The sequence below is a fragment of the Crotalus tigris genome, unplaced genomic scaffold (assembly GCF_016545835.1).
Source record: "Crotalus tigris isolate CLP2741 ecotype Arizona unplaced genomic scaffold, ASM1654583v1 scf7180000018975.1359446, whole genome shotgun sequence".
NCBI classification, from domain to species: Eukaryota; Metazoa; Chordata; class Lepidosauria; order Squamata; family Viperidae; genus Crotalus; species Crotalus tigris.
Genome location: NW_024097306.1, coordinates 794,140 through 811,218, shown reverse-complemented (window position 1 = coordinate 811,218; position 17,079 = coordinate 794,140). Strand labels below are relative to the sequence as shown.

The 17,079-nt window shown below is 39.4% G+C and overlaps 1 protein-coding gene across 15 annotated transcripts in view; it reads left to right on the top strand.

Annotated features, from left to right (window-relative positions):
* The window catches only part of NEDD4L (NEDD4 like E3 ubiquitin protein ligase), a 319,995-nt gene that overhangs the window by 285,824 nt on the left and 17,092 nt on the right, over positions 1 to 17,079 (top strand). For 14 of the 15 annotated variants that reach the window (XM_039358058.1, XM_039358054.1, XM_039358053.1 and 11 more), the window contains 4 exons: positions 232 to 290; positions 7,487 to 7,552; positions 8,477 to 8,706; positions 15,529 to 15,650. In XM_039358058.1, the coding sequence (XP_039213992.1) occupies positions 232 to 290; positions 7,487 to 7,552; positions 8,477 to 8,706; positions 15,529 to 15,650 (477 nt within the window). Of the gene's footprint in view, positions 1 to 231; positions 291 to 7,486; positions 7,553 to 8,476; positions 8,707 to 15,528; positions 15,651 to 17,079 lie in introns of those variants that run through there. The other variant, XM_039358057.1, reaches the window with a different exon arrangement.

The following is a 17,079-nucleotide window of genomic DNA, read 5'->3' as shown; positions in this document are numbered from 1 at the left end:
CTGCATTATAGAATAGTTTACATGGGATTCAGGTGGCTAAATGAAACCCAAAGATAGGCGACTGCTCCTTGCTGCTCTTTAAAATGACATTTTTACATATAAAGTCCTTTTTTCTTCAATAGTACCTGACCATTTATTGTTGTTGTTTGGTTGTGGTTGTTTTTGTTTTAAAAATGGAATGGAATATGAAGGGAAAAAAACACGTTGCATTTTTTCTTGTTTAATTTTCAGATAATAAAATTACTCAGTGGGAAGATCCCAGGTTGCAGAATCCTGCTATTACAGGTCCAGTAAGTACTGCATGGAATTATTTTTACAAAAACTATTGTGATTAGTGGTTTCAGCTTTGAAAGAAAATGACTGACTTTCATCTTTGTACCTGTGCCCCCCCTCCTTACAGTGGCACCAATATCCCTCATTTTTTTCACCCAACATTTTAGCTCTTTAGATAGTTATAAATGCTAAAAAAATGAATCCCAAACACTGAACTTAGTTTTGCAGTTATATTTAGAATATAACCCATTCTAAATCATGCATAAACTTCTATTTTTACTCATCTCTCTATTAGTAGTCTGATAGAGAGAGGAGTCTTTTTTGAAGTTAGAAACTTTGGTCCACCTACTTTTATATCACCCATTATTCCAGTTTTACTGAAGGAACATGTCACTTGGAAATCCCAATATTTAAATACTCTTTACCGTATTGAGGACAGCCTAGAGCAGGGGTGTCAAACTCGCAAAATCACGTGATGTGTCGCAATGTATCACGACTTTTTTTCCCATTGCTGGCAATGAGGTGGGCGTGGTTTCGCCATGACGCATCCAACCTGCGGGCCGGCAATTTGACACCCCTGGCCCAGAGCAGTGTTTTTCAAACTTACCAGCCTTAAAATGTGTGGACTTCAGGCTGGACGTGGAATTCTGGGACTTGAATTGAAGCTGACACATCTTAAACCTGCCAACTATAAAGAACCCTGAGCTAAGTGTCCTATAGAGTTGAAAATAAATATATGTTTTCTAGTGTAGGTTGCTATAGTTCCAACTACATTTGGATATAAATTTTTTCGGGGTGCTACATATATGCACAAAATAATTGTTTTTAAGAATCTAATGCAGTGGTTCTCAACCTGTGGGTCGGGACCCCATTTGGGGTCGAATGACCATTTCACAGGGGTCGCCAAACGCAGTCCGCCATTTTTTCCCCCTTTTCCTTAGCTGCGCTACTCCCTTTTATTCTATTGGCTTTTGAAAGCCAATAGAATAGACTCCCCCTTTATGGATTATTGCCTTGTTGTGGCGAAGGGGCTTGCGTAACTCAATGAAGTTATAAGCTATGCCGTGCAGGGCCACCCAAGACGGACAGGTTATAGCAGAGAGTTCTGACAAAATGTGATCCATTGGAGAAGGAAATGGCAAACCACTCCAGTATCTTTGCCATGAAAACCCCATGGACAGTACTAAAAGGAAAAAAGATATGATGCTGGAAGATGAGCCCCTCAGGTCGGAAGGTGTCCAATATGCTACTGGGGAAGAGCAGAGGGCTAGTACTAGTAGCGCCAGAAAGAATGAAGCGACTGGGCCAAAGCCGAAAGGACGCTCAGCTGTGGATATATCTGGTGGTGAAAGGAAAGTCCGATGCTGTAAAGATTTTTTCTCCATAGGAACCTGGAATGTAAGATCCATGAATCAAGGCAAGCTAGACGTAGTCAAAAAAGAGATGACAAGACTGAACATCGACATCTTAGGAATCAGCGAACTAAAATGGACAGGAATGGGTGAATTTAACTCAGATGACCATCAGGTATACTACTGTGGGCAAGAATCCCTCAGAAGAAATGGAGTAGCCTTCATAGTCAATAAAAGAATAGGAAAAGCAATACTGGGATACAATCCCCAAAATGACAGAATGATCTCAATTCGAATCCAAGGCAAACCATTCAATATCACAGTAGTCCAAATCTATGCCCCAACCACTGGTGCTGAAGAGGATGAAATTGACCGGTTCTATGAAGCCCTACAGCACCTTATAGAATTAACACCAAAAAATGATGTCCTTATCATCATGGGGGATTGGAATGCTAAGGTAGGAAGCCAAAAGATAACCGGAATAACAGGCAAGTTTGGCCTTGGAGTACAAAATGAAGCAGGGCACAGGCTAATAGAATTTTGTCAAGAGAATACGATGGTCATAACAAACACTCTTTTCCAACAACCCAAGAGACGGCTCTACACATGGACATCACCAGACGGTCAACATAGAAATCAGATTGACTATGTGCTCTGCAGCCAAAGATGGAGAAGCTCTATACAGTCAGTAAAAACAAGACCAGGAGCTGACTGTGGCTCAGATCATGAGCTTCTCGTTGCAAAATTTAGGCTTAAATTGAAAAAAGTAGGGAAAAGCACTAGGCCACTCAGGTATGAACTAAATCATATTCCTGATGAATATACAGTAGAGGTGACAAATAGATTTAAGGAACTGGATCTGATAGACAGAGTGCCTGAAGAACTATGGATGGAAGTTCGCAACATTGTACAAAAGGTAGCAACTAAAACCATCCCAAAGAAAAAGAAATGCAAGAAAGCAAAATGGCTGTCTGAGGAAGCTTTGCAAATAGCTGAGGAAAGAAGGGAAGCGAAAGGCAAAGGAGAAAGAGAAAGATACACCCAATTGAATGCAGAATTCCAGAGAGTAGCTAGAAGAGATAAGAATGCCTTCTTAAATGAACAGTGCAAAGAAATAGAAGAAAACAACAGAATAGGGAGGACCAGAGATCTCTTCAAGAAAATTGGAGATATGAAGGGAACATTTCATGCAAAGATGGGCATGATAAAGGACCAAAATGGCAGAGACCTAACAGAGGCAGAAGAGATTAAGAAGAGATGGCAAAACTACACAGAAGAACTATACAAGAATGAGCTTAACATCCCAGATAACCACAATGAGATGGTCACTGACCTCGAACCAGACATCCTAGAATGTGAAGTGAAATGGGCCTTAGAAAATCTGAGCAACAACAAAGCTAGTGGAGGTGACAGTATTCCAGCTGAGCTATTCAAAATCTTAAAAGACGATGCAGTAAAAGTGCTACACTCAATTTGCCAGCAAATTTGGAAAACTCAACAGTGGCCACAGGATTGGAAAAGGTCAGTTTACATTCCAATTCCAAAGAAAGGCAATGCCAAAGAATGTTCAAACTATCGCACCATTGCACTCATTTCACATGCTAGTAAAGTTATGCTTAAAATCCTACAAGCTAGACTCCAGCAGTATGTGGATCGAGAACTACCAGAAGTACAGGCAGGATTTCGAAGAGGCAGAGGAACTAGAGATCAAATTGCCAACATACGCTGGATCATGGAGAAAGCTAGGGAGTTCCAGAAAAACATCTACTTCTGCTTCATTGACTATGCAAAAGCCTTTGATTGTGTGGATCACAACAAATTGTGGCAAGTTCTTAAAGAGATGGGAGTACCAGACCATCTCATTTGTCTCTTGAGAAACCTATATGCGGGTCAAGAAGCAACAGTGAGAACCGAACACGGAACCACTGATTGGTTCAAAATTGGAAAAGGAGTCCGGCAAGGCTGTATACTGTCGCCCTGCCTATTTAACTTATATGCAGAGCACATCATGAGAAAGGCAGGGCTAGATGAATCAAAAGTTGGAATTAAGATTGCCGGGAGAAATATCAACAACCTAAGATATGCAGATGATACCACTCTAATGGCAGAAAGTGAAGAGGAACTAAAGAGCCTCTTGATGCGGGTGAAGAAGGAGAGTGCAAAAGTTGGCTTGAAACTCAACATTAAGAAAACCAAAATCATGGCATCCGGCCCTCTCAATTCCTGGCAAATAGATGGGGAAGAAATGGAGGTAGTGACAGATTTTATTTTTCTGGGCTCAAAGATCACCTCAGATGGGGACTGCAGCCAAGAAATTAAAAGACGCTTGCTCCTGGGGAGGAAAGCTATGGCAAATCTAGACAGCATACTAAAAAGCAGAGACATCACCCTGCCAACAAAAGTGCGTATAGTCCAGGCCATGGTTTTCCCAGTTGCAATGTATGGCTGTGAAAGTTGGACCATAAGAAAGGCTGAGCGCCAAAGAATTGAGGCCTTTGAACTATGGTGCTGGAGAAGACTCCTGCGAGTCCCTTGGACTGCAAGGCGTTCAAACCGGTCAGTCCTAGAAGAGATCAACCCCGACTGCTCTTTAGAAGGCCAGATCCTGAAGTTGAAACTCAAGTACTTTGGCCACCTAATGAGAAGGAAGGATTCACTGGAGAAGAGCCTAATGCTGGGAAAGATTGAGGGCAATAGAAGAAGGGGACGACAGAGAATGAGATGGCTGGATGGAGTCACTGAAGCAGTAGGTGTGAATTTAAATGGACTCCAGAAGATGGTAGAGGACAGGAAGACCTGGAGGAACGTTGTCCATGGGGTCGCGATGGGTCGGACACGACTTCGCAATTAACAACAACAAGAATAGACTCTCTTGAATAGAGTCTAATTCTATTGGCTTTCAAAAGCCAATAGGAATTGTCCAGGCTGTCTCTGCCCTGCTGAGCCCGCCAAAAGTCCCATTCTGCAAACGGTGCTGCACCAGTTGAGTAGTCCTTGACTTACGACCGGTTGGGGGTCGCGGCATTAAAAAGGTTGAGAACCACTAATCTAATGGGTGGGGGTTGACCTATTAGCAGCACTATCCTGTGCTCATTTTATGGCTTTTAGTTTTCAGTAGAAAAAAAAGGTATAACTTATGGTTGCAGAGCTGTTTTGCCCTTTTCCACACCTAACAATCAAATATAATCATAATCGACTGCAAAACATATAACTTTCAAAACGTTGACTAGAAGCATAGTGTATGTTTTGCTCTGTTAATTTCTGCAAAGAATTTTTCCCACTGTGAGGAAATAGCGTTTGGAAGCAGATGGCTATTTCCCACCTCAGCATGTCTGTAATCTTATTTTATCTGTGCTTTCTTCTGGAGCTATGACAGGAGTCTTCAATTTCCCAAAGGAGATGATAAAATTAGTTTGCAAATAAGTTACCTTCTTAGTGGAAATGTAAGCATTTTCAAGAAAGCAAGAAATTATGTTTGTTCCTGTCTATCTTTTATAATTTAACATCCTGGTTCAGGATATTCTATTTTGCCTCCATTAACTGACCAGAAGAAAACATAATAATAGCCAACTTGAATGCTTAATAACTAGAAAAAAGTAATATCTAAAAAGGCATGGTATCTTTTAGGGACATGCAAAAATGAAAAAAAGCTCTTTTGTTCCAAGCTTGAAATCAATCTGTTCAATTCAGAACATTCCACTGGAACATGTACAATTGAGCCCAAAATTTCCATTGCTAAGCAAAACAGTTGTTAAGTGAATTTTGTCCCCATTTTATGACCTTTATTGCCACAGTAGTTCAGTGAATCACTGCAGCTGTTAGTAACTAGCTTCCCCATTCTTTGCTTGTGAGAAGGTCGCAAAAGGTGATCACATGATCCTGCAACCATCATAAATGAGCCGAGGTGGTGCAGCAGTTAGTGTGCAGTACTGCAGGCCACTTTAGTTGACTGTGTTCAGCAGGTCAGCGGTTCAAATCTCACCGGTTCAAGGTTGACTCAGCCTTCCATCCTTCCGGGGTAGGTAAAACGAGGACCCAGATTGTTGGGGGCAATGTAAATATATATATACATTGCTTACTGGTGTACACTGCTTAGAGAGTGCTTGCACTTAAAAGCGGTATATAAGTCTTATAAATAAAAATAAATAAATAAAATTCAGGCCGGTTGCCAAGTGCCCAAATTTTGATCACATGATGATGCTGCAACGGTTGTAAGTGGAAAATGTTCGCTTTTTTAGTGCCATTGTAATGAATAGTTGGAAATCGAGGGCCAGTAGTATTGAATGAGTTGTTTTCCATCATACAAAGGGTTCAAATCAAAAATTTTAAACAAATTATCATTTTTCATCCTACAGCTATTAAAGTAAACGGATATCAGAGCTGACTACTTACTATCTACCAGTGACAACATGGCCAAGGGCATGACTTTAAAAAGATAAATTTACTTAATTAGTTAGTAAGAGTGCACTGAATATGGACAACTGTCTCATTTACATTTGAGTTTCTAAGATGAAAAATCAAGAGAGCCAACTTTTCTTTCATGTTTCTGCTCTGCTGCAGGGAGTACAGTCAAAAATAGCATGGAACTGCACACTCTTATTTTGTCCTGAGCTAGGATGAAACCTCATAATACAAACACACAAAACTCCATCCATTCCTTGTTCTGGTGAAAGTTTAGCCCAGAGCTTTTCAACCAGTGGTACGGGTACCACCTGTGGTACATTGACACCTGGCAGGTGGTACGCGGCCATCCTAGAAAAGTGGTAGCGGGGGAGAGGTATGAGCTGAACTGGTGGCACCACCGCAAAGGCCTGAGTGAGAGATAGCTGGAGCTGCTAGGCTGTCAGGGTTCAGCAGAAGTGCCAGGATCAGTGCCAGGCTCCAGCTGATCAGCGCTTCTTCGGGGCTATCAGGGCTCAGTGGAAGCGCCAGAATCAGCGCCAGGCTCCAGCTGGAGCTCGGTGCTGATCCTGGTGCTTCTGCTGAGCCCTGAAGAAGCACCAATCAGCTGGAAAGCAGCACTGATTCTGGCGCTTCTGCTGAGCCCAGAAGAAGCGCCGATCAGCTGGAATGCTTCAGCATCTCCAGGGTCTTGTGATTTACATTCAGATGCTTCGCAACTGATTCATATTTATGACAGTCACAGTGTCCCAGGGTCATGTGAAGTGACGAAAGCCTGCTGCAACTACCCAGCAGACAGGGGGAATAAAAACCAAACACCCCCCCCACCGCACCCCTGCTGCCAATCAGCAACAGAAATGCTCACAACAATGAAAACCTCGGACAGGAGGAAGTGCGCCGCCGGGTGGGCAGGCAGGTGTCTTGTTCGGCTGTGGCTTGGGGGGCATTTTTTTCAGTGCCATTGTAATTTCGAACAGTCACTAAGCGAACTGTTGTAAGTTGAGGACTACCTGTACTTTATCACTTTTTTCTTTTTTCTTTTTTTTTTTTTTGGTCATCAAGGTTTTGACACTTTGCTAGGCGATTGGTGGTACTTGGATATTGCCATATTCTAAAAGTGGTACAATAGGTGAAAAGGTTGAAAAGCCCTGGTTTAGCCCATCCCAAGTTTTTTTTTTAAACTGCACCTTTCTTTCTTAGCTAACTACCTAACCAGAACTATTTCAATATGTACTGAGACAATTAGGCAGTTTAAAGTATGCAACCTTCAGCTCCCGTAGGGGTAGGAAATCACAGATCTCAAGAGGTTAGTATATGTATCATAGAGACTCATTGGCATCAGGTTTTAAAAAATGAAGGATTAAGGAAATGAATAATAGAGAGAAGTGGATGGTCCCAATATAAATCTTTCATGATCATTTGATTCTTTACACTAACAATACAATGTTCATGTCTTCCAGGCTGTTCCATATTCCAGAGAATTTAAACAAAAATATGACTACTTCAGGAAGAAATTAAAGAAACCAGTAAGTAGATATTTATTTCATGATAAAATAGGTAGCCTTAGTATAGGGAATGCAACCTTCCTTTTATTATATGTTGCTTTTTACAATACATTTTGCCATGACATTCTGCAATTGCAGAATTTTTCTCTTTCCTTTATTTTCTCTTTCAACTTCCATTCCATTGCTCCTAGATATTCATTATTTCCATTAAATAGATTCACAGGTTACCTTTTCTTTCCCTCTAAAGTAGGGTCCCACAAAATCAAATCCACAAACATTCTAGCCAGTGGTTTTTTTTCCCAGCCACTAAAGGTTCGTCTTCATATTTTGCTCACTATAGCACAAAGATTCTTTGGTAATCATTTCTGAAGACCTTGTTCTCATCCCTAGCCCATTGCTAAGGCAGCAAACACCTGTCTTCAGTTGTCCCAGTTGAGAAATGTTGCCTTCCTCCTTTTTCCATCACAAAAGTTCCCATGTATAGTAGACAATCTAAGGGACTTCAGGCATGAGCCTGGAGGTGATACTGATCTACTTAACGTCAGTTGAGAGTGAGCAAGTCTGATGTGGAAACACTTTCTCCCCATCCAGACACTGGACAGTGCACCTCCATGGTCTTTTAGGTTTGGCCGCAAGAGAGACCGGACACTACTCATTGATTGGCCATGAGAAGGGACCTTGAGTGACAAACAGAGATGTATTTCATGAAATATTTGCAGCTCGGAAGAAAGGACATATTGTCCCATAGAAGAAGTCTACACGCTTTTAATTGAACCTGTGCCGACACTGCACTGTATTGAAAAGAAAAGAACAAGGCCAGGTCATACTATTAGACAATTTGTTCTATAAATAGCTGATATAGAAAATGCATTCAGACAATTTGTTCTATAAATAGCTGTTATAGAAAATGCATTCAATGTATGGAATATTCTTTTTTCCATGAAGGCTGATATACCCAACAGATTTGAGATGAAACTCCACAGAAATAATATTTTTGAAGAATCGTATAGAAGAATCATGTCAGTGAAGAGACCTGATGTATTAAAAGCCAGACTTTGGATAGAATTTGAATCAGAAAAAGGCCTTGACTATGGAGGAGTGGCCAGAGAATGGTTCTTCCTGTTGTCCAAGGAAATGTTTAACCCCTATTATGGCCTATTTGAATATTCAGCAACGTAAGTATATTATTTATGTATTTATTTGTGAAATTTATTGGCCGCCCATTTTACCATTAGGTAATTGATGAAATATTCCTACAGCTACACTAGATGAATTCAGTCATCCTTTATTTTGTGGTTTTTCACTATTGTTTTCTGGTAGGAAGCCACCATCAACCACTATACAATTTTACAAGAGAAAGATAAACTACCAGTAGTAATAGAAAAAAGATATTCTGTGCAAGAAGTCCATGACTTACCGTTCCTTTAGTGATCATGCAAAGTTACAGTGGCACAAAAAAAATAACTTATGATCATTTTTCACACTTATGACCATTGCAGTGAGAATGGTCACATGATAAAAATTTGGATGCCTAGCAACTGGTTCATATTTATGACGATTGTCATGTGATTGTGACCTGACAAGCAAATTCAGATTCATTTAACAACCATGTTAGCAACTGCAGTGATTCACTTAACAGCTATGGCAAGAAAGGTCATAAAGTGGGGCAAAACTCACTTAACATCTGTCTCACTTAGCACATTGTGGTTGTAAGTTGAGGACTAAATATACAATGAAAAATATATGTCTTTAATTCTACTGAATATTTTCCATAACCTTCAGTGTGTAATTTGGACTATGTATTTTATAGTACATGCCATGTGTTTAACTCGGTATGTTTATATTTAAAATCTTAATGTGTTTGCTCAACAGAAGAGGTACCTTGTGAACTTTGAAATATGTTGTACTAAGGAATACTGATTTGGGCCAGTTGTCTCCAGCTTCTGCCTTTTGTTTGTTAGTCATGTATATTACCTAGCCTGGCATTAATTTACAAGAAACTTTTCTTTTGTGAAGAGATTTAATTAAGGACAAGCTGCTTTTGCTGGAATTTTGCAGTAACAAGCGTAAAAGAGAGAACAATTTCGAAACAGCCCTTAATGATGAGAAACAAAAATTCCCTGAATCAAGTGGCAATGCCAGTCCGGACACATTCCACTGTGTTCAAACCAAATATTTATTCATTATTTCAGCTTATCTTTCTCCTTTCTGCTCAAAATCACATGTAAGGTGCTTAACAAACTCAAGTAAAATATGTCTGGTAATGAAAGAAGCAAGAAAGGTAACAGGTGTTCTACTATCCCATTCCCCAATCTTGAATTGTTGTTGTTGTTAATTGCGAAGTCGTGTCCGACCCATCGCGACCCCATGGACAACATTCCTCCAGGTCTTCCTGTCCTCTACCATCTTCTGGAGTCCATTTAAATTCACACCTACTGCTTCAGTGACTCCATCCAGCCATCTCATTCTCTGTCGTCCCCTTCTTCTATTGCCCTCAATCTTTCCCAGCATTAGGCTCTTCTCCAGTGAATCCTTCCTTCTCATTAGGTGGACAAAGTACTTGAGTTTCAACTTCAGGATCTGGCCTTCTAAAGAGCAGTCGGGGTTGATCTCTTCTAGGACTGACCGGTTTGAACGCCTTGCAGTCCAAGGGACTCGCAGGAGTCTTCTCCAGCACCACAGTTCAAAGGCCTCAATTCTTTTGCGCTCAGCCTTTCTTATGGTCCAACTTTCACAGCCATACATTGCAACTGGGAAAATCATGGCCTGGACTATGCGCACTTTTGTTGGCAGGGTGATGTCTCTGCTTTTTAGAATGCTGTCTAGATTTGCCATAGCTTTCCTCCCCAGGAGCAAGCGTCTTTTAATTTCTTGGCTGCAGTCTCCATCTGAGGTGATCTTGGAGCCCAGAAAAATAAAATCTGTCACTACCTCCATTTCTTCCCCATCTATTTGCCAGGAATTGAGAGGGCCGGATGCCATGATTTTGGTTTTCTTAATGTTGAGTTTCAAGCCAACTTTTGCACTCTCCTTCTTCACCCGCATCAAGAGGCTCTTTAGTTCCTCTTCACTTTCTGCCATTAGAGTGGTATCATCTGCATATCTTAGGTTGTTGATATTTCTCCCGGCAATCTTAATTCCAACTTTTGATTCATCTAGCCCTGCCTTTCTCATGATGTGCTCTGCATATAAGTTAAATAGGCAGGGCGACAGTATACAGCCTTGCCGGACTCCTTTTCCAATTTTGAACCAATCAGTGGTTCCGTGTCCGGTTCTCACTGTTGCTTCTTGACCCGCATATAGGTTTCTCAAGAGACAAATGAGATGGTCTGGTACTCCCATCTCTTTAAGAACTTGCCACAATTTGTTGTGATCCACACAATCAAAGGCTTTTGCATAGTCAATGAAGCAGAAGTAGATGTTTTTCTGGAACTCCCTAGCTTTCTCCATGATCCAGCGTATGTTGGCAATTTGATCTCTAGTTCCTCTGCCTCTTCGAAATCCTGCCTGTACTTCTGGTAGTTCTCGATCCACATACTGCTGGAGTCTAGCTTGTAGGATTTTAAGCATAACTTTACTAGCATGTGAAATGAGTGCAATGGTGCGATAGTTTGAACATTCTTTGGCATTGCCTTTCTTTGGAATTGGAATGTAAACTGACCTTTTCCAATCCTGTGGCCACTGTTGAGTTTTCCAAATTTGCTGGCAAATTGAGTGTAGCACTTTTACTGCATCTTCTTTTAAGATTTTGAATAGCTCAGCTGGAATACTGTCACCTCCACTAGCTTTGTTGTTGCTCAGATTTTCTAAGGCCCATTTCACTTCACATTCTAGGATGTCTGGTTCGAGGTCAGTGACCATCTCATTGTGGTTATCTGGGATGTTAAGCTCATTCTTGTATAGTTCTTCTGTGTAGTTTTGCCATCTCTTCTTAATCTCTTCTGCCTCTGTTAGGTCTCTGCCATTTTGGTCCTTTATCATGCCCATCTTTGCATGAAACGTTCCCTTCATATCTCCAATTTTCTTGAAGAGATCTCTGGTCCTCCCTATTCTGTTGTTTTCTTCTATTTCTTTGCACTGTTCATTTAAGAAGGCATTCTTATCTCTTCTAGCTACTCTCTGGAATTCTGCATTCAATTGGGTGTATCTTTCTCTTTCTCCTTTGCCTTTCGCTTCCCTTCTTTCCTCAGCTATTTGCAAAGCTTCCTGAGACAGCCATTTTGCTTTCTTGCATTTCTTTTTCTTTGGGATGGTTTTAGTTGCTACCTCTTGTACAATGTTGCGAACTTCCATCCATAGTTCTTCAGGCATTCTGTCTATCAGATCCAGTTCCTTAAATCTATTTGTCACCTCTACTGTATATTCATCAGGAATATGATTTAGTTCATACCTGAGTGGCCTAGTGCTTTTCCCTACTTTTTTCAATTTAAGCCTAAATTTTGCAACGAGAAGCTCATGATCTGAGCCACAGTCAGCTCCTGGTCTTGTTTTTACTGACTGTATAGAGCTTCTCCATCTTTGGCTGCAGAGTACATAGTCAATCTGATTTCTATGTTGACCGTCTGGTGATGTCCATGTGTAGAGCCGTCTCTTGGGTTGTTGGAAAAGAGTGTTTGTTATGACCATCGTATTCTCTTGACAAAATTCTATTAGCCTGTGCCCTGCTTCATTTTGTTCTCCAAGGCCAAACTTGCCTGTTATTCCGGTTATCTTTTGGCTTCCTACCTTAGCATTCCAATCCCCCATGATGATAAGGACATCATTTTTTGGTGTTAATTCTATAAGGTGCTGTAGGGCTTCATAGAACCGGTCAATTTCATCCTCTTCAGCACCAGTGGTTGGGGCATAGATTTGGACTACTGTGATATTGAATGGTTTGCCTTGGATTCGAATTGAGATCATTCTGTCATTTTGGGGATTGTATCCCAGTATTGCTTTTCCTATTCTTTTATTGACTATGAAGGCTACTCCATTTCTTCTGAGGGATTCTTGCCCACAGTAGTATACCTGATGGTCATCTGAGTTAAATTCACCCATTCCTGTCCATTTTAGTTCGCTGATTCCTAAGATGTCGATGTTCAGTCTTGTCATCTCTTTTTTGACTACGTCTAGCTTGCCTTGATTCATGGATCTTACATTCCAGGTTCCTATGGAGAAAAAATCTTTACAGCATCGGACTTTCCTTTCACCACCAGATATATCCACAGCTGAGCGTCCTTTCGGCTTTGGCCCAGTCGCTTCATTCTTTCTGGCGCTACTAGTACTAGCCCTCTGCTCTTCCCCAGTAGCATATTGGACACCTTCCGACCTGAGGGGCTCATCTTCCAGCATCATATCTTTTTTCCTTTTAGTACTGTCCATGGGGTTTTCATAGCAAAGATACTGGAGTGGTTTGCCATTTCCTTCTCCAGTGGATCACATTTTGTCAGAACTCTCTGCTATAACCTGTCCGTCTTGGGTGGCCCTGCACGGCATAGCTTATAGCTTCATTGAGTTACGCAAGCCCCTTCGCCACGACAAGGCAGTAATCCATAAAGGGGAATCTTGAATTAGAATAAATAAATAAATAACACATAAAGACAGAAGTATAAGAAACAAATTCTAATCCAGATATTTCCAAGGACTACATACACAAACCTCATTCCAGGAGCCTTCTTATCATGAAGAGTAAAATATTTCCATAACATCTTATCTAGGAAGAGGCCTGATTGCTAATGGAAAATAAATTTTACCTGCACAGAATCTCAATCTAATTCTTTACCAGTTTCTCAGTTCTTGAATGATGTTTCAAGATGTTTCAAGAATCAATGCAGAAATATGTTAGAATCTGGAGACATTCTATTGGGTACAATGAACTATTATTTAAATGTACTAGTTATACATTCAGATACTGTATATGCACACAGATACTGATAAACCTTCATAATCCCAACCCCTTAATAGTTCACCTCATCCCAATCTCTTGTGTAAAAACTGTTCTCATCAACAGTTCCTTTCCTAGAAGAATTATCTCACCATTTTAACTCATTTTTCCATGTTGTGCTCAGGCAGTTAATAGGTTAGTCAAAAGATAAATGTATTTATGAAAGCCAACCCTTGTCATGCAATTACATGTATTATATTGCTTTTAATAGGAATTGAACATACTGGAAAATGCACCTGTCATTAGAGATAAAAAGATGTTTTCCTATTCTCAATACTGTACTCTTCTTTTTAACAGTCTGCATCGGATGCAGAGTATTAGAATAGCGCTCTTGGTAAAGTATAGATGTTGCTATACAGATAGTCCTTGGGTTAAGAATGAGATCGATTCCCAAGTTTGTCTTTAAGTTAAATTTATATGCAATTCAGAACTCATACTTACAAAACTCATTTATTACAAAAAATAATGGATGGAATTCCTCCTCAAGCCAATGAATTGCTGATGCTTTCTGTAAACTATACACTTTCTGAAAATAGGCTACAGTTAAAATGTATGAACTGGCTTCAGCAGTTCATAAATACATTTTGCAGTTTCAACCGTTTATTGATTTGAAGAAAAAGAATGCCATCCACCATTTTTAGTAATAGGCAGTCTATTTGTAAATACGAATTGCTCAGAAGTTAGATATTCCTAACCCTGTGACTGCCTGTATTTTCACCCTGACATAATGGCCCTCTTCAGCATTCAGTTGTACAAATGGAGGACTTCTTTCCAAGTAGAAAATGGGACATATCCAGTGGCCTTGAATCCTAGATTTCCAGATGTCCAGTGGGTAAACAGAAGAGACATACTTAATTACATTTATTTGAATGCAACTACATCATGTAGCTAAATGTCTATGGACATTCTCAGTCATCCAGATCCTGGTTGTCCCAAAGGTGCTTTTTCAAGAGACTACTGGATTTTCTTGTTTATTTGTTTTTTGAAGACATTTTACTTCTAATTCAAGAAGCTTCTTCAACTCTGACTGGATGGTGGGGAATGGAAAGATTTATGTTCCTTGCAGACAGCTGGTCATTTGCATTCTTTTAGAAAGTCGTTGAGGCCATGTGGAGTTTATTTGTGTCCTCACGGTCCACACCCATTTGCACTACTCAGGTGATCCTGAGGACACAGATAAACCTCCCAATGGCCTCAATGACTCTTGACGCTGTCTGCAAGGAATATAAATCCTTCCATTCCCCAACATCCAGTCAAAGCTAAAAAAAGCATCTTGGATAAGAAGCGAAATGTCTTCAAAGAAAAACAAAGTCCATTTGCTTCTTGAAAAACCACCTTTGTTCTGGGAACTTTCTAGTATTCTGAGGAGAGCTGTATTTATGTTCAAGCCATTGCTACTCCATCTTGTCTTCACTTCTCCCAGTTGAATGCCTAGATGTCAGAAAGTAGGCACTATCCTCTCTAGATTCAGGCTTTCATATATTAAGGTAAATGTCTGAAGCAAGCACCTGAGCTGCATTGTCTTTATGACATTATACCATGATTGTGGATTAGAAAATAAGACAGCAATAATTAAGCTTTTGGCTGATTTACCAAGAATTGGCTCTCATGTTAATAAAATAAGGCTGTGTCAAAATAAATACCATATTAACTATTTGTTATTTGTTGCAATTTGATTTGCTAGCTACAGAGACTTTGGTGTAAAATCTATTTGCAGTGCAGTTTTTCCATTGAGAACTAAAGACCAGAAAATGTAGAACTTGTGATTTTTGATGCAAAGGTCAAATATATTTAGCTATATAAAATACCCATCCTCCAAATGAGGAAAACACTTTCTAAACCACAAAGACATATGCCGCAATGAAATCTGTTTATTAGTCTTTAGTAGTCACAATACTCTTAAGTTTGTTTTTGTCTGCTGGCCCTATTTAAGCACATAATTTTCTGGTACATATCAAATAAGTTATGCCATTCAAGTAATGCTATAAAGGTATATTTGTGTAGCTTGATGGAAAATGAGAATCAAATACCTAAGAAGCTCATCCTTTCATTTCTCTTTCTTTTTATCAATAAGGGACAACTATACTCTTCAGATCAATCCTAATTCTGGACTTTGTAATGAAGACCATTTGTCTTATTTCACCTTTATTGGTCGTGTTGCTGGATTGGCTGTGTATCATGGAAAGCTTTTAGATGGTGAGTTGAATAAGGGAGGGCAACTATAAAAGAGAGTTTGTGCTTCAGAAGTAGAGTGCTTTAACTGAAGTAAAATATTGTAAGTGATACAAATCATTCAGAAGATCTATGAGTACACATATATTTTCCTTCCCATAAATGTCTTGAAAAACAATACAAGGAAAAAAAAGGCAGGAAAGAAATTATCTTCCCATGTGCTACTTTTAAATAATTTTCATTTATTTTTTTCCCCATTGAGCTGAAGTTTTTTATTCAGTAGTTTATTTATGTATTTGTATGCCACCCATTTCAAATAGCACTAGATGCCAGTTTCTAATATTTATTATATTATGGTTCATTGTACAGTCAGCCAAAGTTTAGATTGTATTTGGCATTTTTGTCCACTTATTGAGTCCTTATTGAGTTGTTCATATAGTCAGCCAGATGTTTAGACTTGGCATTTTTATTCACGTATCCACTCCTTCCCAAGGACCTGAGTTAAACAGATTTTATTGTTTGATGGTGGTAAAGGTATTATTAATAATTTTTGTTAAAAGTTTTCTTTGCATAGCTAAAAGTCAAATGCAAAAGTATGTAAAGAAAAGAAAGAAAAACAAAAAAGGAAAAGAGGGAGGGAGGGTGGGAAGGAAAAGAAAGAAAGAAAGAAAGAAAGAAAGAAAGAAAGAAAGAAAGAAAGAAAGAAAGAAAGAAAGAAAGAAAGAAAGAAAGAAAGGTTAAAATAGCAACTTCCATACTTCTTTATAGCAGTTACCTGCATAAACAGGCTCATTATCTCTCTTTCCCCCTCAACATTACAATAATCCCTTCAGGCCCTTTTGGATCTTTTCATCCCTCAAATCTAGAAATCATCATTTCACTTTGTTCCATGTTTTAGCAAAAGGTTTTAAAGGTTTTCAGACTTCTATAAAAAGTTCTTATTGTTTTGTCCTGACCAAACAGGCTAGTTTTGCCATCTCTCCTAATTCTGCCATCTTCACAATCAGTTCATTGTGAATATTTGAATATTTCTCCATCGTTATGCTTATAATAATCTTGCTGCCCTTACCCTATATAAAATCAGACTTCCCCTAAGTCTTTTTTGTTCGTGAGTCCCAATAAAATACGTCAATTCTAATCTTCCAAATTCTTTGTGTTACCAAAGAATGTTTTTATATTTCTTTGCTTTCTTTCTTTCCTTTCTTTTCTTTTCACAAGTTCATATTTTTCACATTTCCAGTGATGGGAAGTACATTTTATATACCTTAGATAATTTCTCTGGTGTCTTTTATCAATTGTACATCTTGCAAAAAAAAACCCCTCTCTTAAATTATAACACAATATCAATTTCAGTTTTCTAATGAATGTATTATTAGGTATTTCAAAGAGTGCCCTGCTGAAGATTTAAGAGTGTGTGAATGGCTGTGTGGGAATAGCCAGTCCTGCAGAGAAA